The sequence below is a fragment of the Glycine soja genome, chromosome 14 (genome assembly GCF_004193775.1).
Source record: "Glycine soja cultivar W05 chromosome 14, ASM419377v2, whole genome shotgun sequence".
Lineage (NCBI taxonomy): Eukaryota > Viridiplantae > Streptophyta > Magnoliopsida > Fabales > Fabaceae > Glycine > Glycine soja.
This window is the reverse complement of record NC_041015.1, coordinates 28,969,864-28,974,439: the sequence shown is the minus strand read 5'-3', so window position 1 is coordinate 28,974,439 and position 4,576 is coordinate 28,969,864. Positions and strand designations below refer to the sequence as shown.

Sequence of the window (4,576 nt, the reverse complement as noted above, 5' to 3'; positions counted from 1 at the left end):
CAATGCTGAAAAACACAAATATATACTTTGCGTGTGTAGTAACTAGACAAGACTAATTATCGATTAATACTGCATATCTAGAGACGTTTATTTTTATAAAATAGTATAAAATAAATAATTTCTTTAAAATAGGATAATCGAAACTACAATTACTTACAAATCGTATATTTACGTTAGCTATTAAAAATCTTTTTCTTTCTTGCATATTTTCCATCTTGGCACGTGTAAATATTTATAATTGAAAAACCTTCGATATAGATAAGTAGCTGAATCAGAGTAATTTGCGTGCATATATAGCTACAAGACACACAATAAGATGTCATATCACCCAACAAAGGTATATATGAGACACACAGATATGTTGTAACTTCACAAAGCCAAGTTCAGTTGCTTATAAATTTATTACTTACAACTTTTGCAGATACCAGCATACTTAAAGAGTTGTGACACATAGGTTTCTGAAAACACCAAGATGGAGTTTTTGAATACAAGAGCTTTATTACTTAGATCCTTTCTTGAAGATTTGGCTGCATAGGCTGCACACGAAAGGCAAATGGCATATGGGAATTGTAATCCCTTACGCTCTGATCAAACCCGTTGTCCACTTCTCTCGCACCTTCCACTGCCAAACGTTGTTGCTGTTGAAATAACACAATAGCAAAAAAAAATAAGTTAGCGTTTCTTTGCAATAAGAATATGTGCTCATGGGGCCTGAAATTATACTTGACTTCTTTGAAGCATAAAACAACACCTTTGAAACAAAAAATAAAAAAGAACACCTTATTAATATTTTCTTGGGTATTTCTTTCTTTGTCTAATTATTTTATTCGATATGAGTAATCAAAGTATTGACAAGGTGTTGATTATGCATTACAGATGAAAACAATACGGACTATAATTTATTTTTGTATAAACTAAGATTCCCAGTTGGGAGTTAAGAACTTTCTTTTAAGATATTGAAATTTATTTGAAGTGTTAGATCTCTTTCATTAGATATTCTTTTTATACACGTAATAGGTTCAAAATGGTATATAACAAATACTTTTAATATAAAAGAAAATGTTATTTTTTAAATGATTAAAACCAACCTTGAGGGAAATTAAATTCTTTCTTGCGAACTTCAGAGTTAAAATCCATTTTTGACATGTAGGCTCTACAAACTAATAATCTCTTGTAACCAAAAAGAAAAAACTAATCATCTCATCTTTTGGTTCTAATATTCATTTCATTCTAAGAAGGCGTTAATTATACATATGTTATTAAATCTAGTGACATTTTTTTTTGAGAAAACCCTCAATTTAATCTTCCAAAAAATACTTGCATTTATATGTTAGTTTTTCAAACATTTTTGTAACCAAATTAAGTCTTCATATATTTAAAGCTTAAATATGTTTATAATCCTTCAAATTTAGAATATTTTTTGTATTGGTATTTCAATTAAAATTTCTCTATTTTGAGCCCCTTAAATTCGTGAAATGATATAGTTTTAATCTTTCAAACTACACTTTAGAGAACAAAACTTAAACTTGCTTTGGACTACTAAAAACAATATTTCAATTTGTGAATTTGAGAGATTAAAAGGAATAAATTTTTAATTGGGAGACCAAAACCAATATTTAAATTAGAAAATAGTATTATAAAAAGGGACAAATAAATTTATAAAAATAATTTTATTATAATTAGGAACAAAGGAAGTACATAACTTTAAAGAAAACCACATTAAAGGTTTTATCTTCTTTTTATTTATTTATCTACTGTTTTTGATAAAGTGAGATTGCACAAAATCACAATAGAAACAAAGTTCTAGTTAAGTTTTATTTAAGTAGCATGTAAGTTAAGGATCATGTCCTAATGAACATTGGAATGTGTATGGATGTTTTATGTTTTATTAGCTATCAACAAAACACTCCCTCTAATTAAAACTATAATCTTTTAAGGTTGTTACATATAGATTAAGAAATCATTAGTGTATACCTTGCCTGAAAAACACTTATTAAATCCTCTCTTGTTTTATATAGTTAGTAGAGATAATTTTGAGTTAATTATCTATACAATTATTAAAATAGAGATATTAATAGAAAGAAAGAAAAAAGTTGACCTACCCTTGAATTCATAAAATGAAAATATTCTTTTATAGATAAAATGACAATAATTTTAAAACAAAAAAGTCTAAGAAGTGTAGTTTTGAAATGGAAAAAAGACCATGAAATTGGGAACTTTTCATGGTGTGGGCAGTGTTTTGTAAAAGTAATCATGTATTATAGAATGGGATTGTAATGTATTACATACCCAGAGAAAAGTAAGTTCCCTGTTCTCCTCCTCCAAGATCTTGTCCTGATTGCAGTAAAAAAAAAATGAAAAAGTTAGTGGTTCACTTTGCATATTATTATAATCTTATAAATCAGATAGTCAAATTAAACATACGTTTCTCCTGAACATCCTGTAGACATCCATCTGCAAAGAAAATAAAAAGTTTATCAATCAGATAATGTGTATTGTTTGATTTTGGCTACCATTAGAGTTTTCATTGCACAAAATAAATAGACCTAGCTACCATATGTACACACTAAATACACTCCTTATTAATAGAAGTTATATACCATATATAACTTTGGCTACATGTTATATATATATATATATATATATATATATATATATATATATATATTTTAAATGCATGGCATAGCTCATGCCAGAAGAAACACAAAATTTTAACATCCTGACGATTAATAGTTACCTGTTTCTCTCGGACACTGACTAGACCAGTTTCTAAGGCATCCTCCAAGGCCATCAGCTCCTTGTAGTTAAGAGAGTTAATATCCTCTCCCTTCAAGTGCCTGAAATGCATCAGTTTGTGAAAGATGGTGTGCGAGAGAGAGAGACAGAAAAATAGTATGAAATATTGAAATGACTTAAAAAGGTGCATTGTTATAATATACCTGAGCTCAATTTGCATGCTGTCATTCTCTTTCTTGAGTCTCTCAATTTCGCCGTTTAGGTTCTGATTTCAACAACATCAACTGTTATAAACCCTAAAACACATAGTTGTCTTTTCTTAAAAAAAAAAAAGAAAGAAAGAAAATAGAAGGGAGGGTACGATGTTTAAAAGCATGAAATCCTCAAAAGAAAGCTATTTGGAGTAGATCTGACTCTCTATGTTGGTTTTAATGTCAGTCAATAGAGGGATCCATCAAGTATGAAAGACATTATTATATATATATATATATATATATATATATATATATATATATATAAAACAAAATCTTTCATTCCTACTTATTTCAGTTGTTTCATTTTTTTCGCAAGGAAAAGTAAGCAAGTGAATAACGTTTTATTATAGCCAGATCTGTTCATAGATGTTACATTTCTTGTAGTTCCTGCTTCTCTTTTTTCAATAATAATATACAAACAATATAGTACTCACACACATATAGGGAGAAGGTACACCCAAATTTAGATCTACTCAGAATTCATAATTCATGCTCCTTAGCATATTTTTAGCAAAAGAAGTAGGTCATTTTCCTTTGGACATATCGTAAACAAACAGAAAATATGAGCTATATAACAAGCCCATAAATTTAACCAACCTCATGCTTGGCGTCCCAAATCCTCTTCCCTGAGGTCTTCTGGTACCTCTCCAATATGTCTATCAACCTTCACCAACAAAAAGGTCGAAAACCCAGAAACAAAAAACCAAATAGAAGTTTTAATTTAATTGTAGATCAATCAAAATAGTACTATTTTCTTGCACTTGCCCTTACTCTCGTGATAAACTTCCCATTATGAATTAACCAAAAATATTTTGTTTTGTGAATCAACCTTCACCAACAAAAAGATCAAAATCCCAGAAATAAAAAAAAACTAAAAAATAAGAGCTTTATTTTGTAGATCAATCAAATAGTACTATTTGCTTGCAATTGGTCATACCCTTTTGATAAAATTTCCCTTTGTGAACTGATCAAGAATAAAAATTTTAAGAAAAAACCTTGAGAGGAGAAAAAAAAAGAAGAAAACAAAAAAGATCAAGATCCTTACGTGGTAGAAGGGCTGATGTAGTCATGCATCTTTCCAGATGCAGCAAAGATGATAAGAGAAACTTGAGCATCACATAGAACAGTGATTTCCTTAGCTTTCTTAAGGATCCCATTCTTTCTCTTTGAGTAGGTAACTTGCCTGTTGCTTGAGTTCTCGATCCTCTTGATCTCAATCTTACCCCTCCCCATTTCTCAAACTCTCTTTTTTTAGCCCTCTTTTTTCTTCTATGTTCTCTGATTTTTTTGCTTGTGAAATGGAGAAGTTTGGAGAGGGTTGCAAAGGTAAAAGTAAGAGAAGAGGTAGCAACTTGCCATAAGGGGTTTGAGGTTAAGGAACTTTCTTCAGGGCACAGTGGACAGTGACAAAGCTAACCGAAGTAACTTTTACTTGATGTTTGATTTGGCTTTGTTAGTTGTCGCACTTTCTTAACCATTGGTCTCCTTACACACTCTCATGGTCATTTAATTGCAATATGGTTCGTAGCAAAAAAAAGTAATAATAAACTTTTTTATTACTTTGTTATTTAATTTGTTTATTATAT

The 4,576-nt window shown here is 29.6% G+C and overlaps 1 protein-coding gene across 1 annotated transcript; it reads right to left on the bottom strand.

Moving 5' to 3' along the window:
* Window positions 1-231: 231 nt before the first annotated feature.
* Window positions 232-4,319, bottom strand: LOC114383002 (floral homeotic protein PMADS 2-like). Its single transcript, XM_028342573.1, has 7 exons — window positions 4,036-4,319; window positions 3,588-3,654; window positions 2,940-3,001; window positions 2,738-2,837; window positions 2,425-2,454; window positions 2,290-2,334; window positions 232-638 (listed from the first exon to the last, which is right to left on the bottom strand). The coding sequence occupies exons 1-7, from the start codon at window positions 4,221-4,223 to the stop codon at window positions 504-506; spliced, it is 627 nt and encodes a 208-aa protein (XP_028198374.1). The 5' UTR covers window positions 4,224-4,319; the 3' UTR covers window positions 232-503.
* Between the last annotated feature and the right edge of the window lie 257 nt (window positions 4,320-4,576).

Bases quoted from the DNA above. Each gene is read 5' to 3' on its own strand.
- LOC114383002 (XM_028342573.1), bottom strand. From the start codon at position 4,223: ATGGGGAGGGGTAAGATTGAGATCAAGAGGATCGAGAACTCAAGCAAC. The intron at 2,455-2,737 runs GTAACTATTAAT...TTTTCTTTGCAG, and splicing joins TCAGTGTCCGAGAGAAACAG to ATGGATGTCTACAGGATGTT. The intron at 639-2,289 runs GTATGTAATACA...TTATTTCAACAG, and splicing joins GGGAACTTACTTTTCTCTGG to CAACAACGTTTGGCAGTGGA.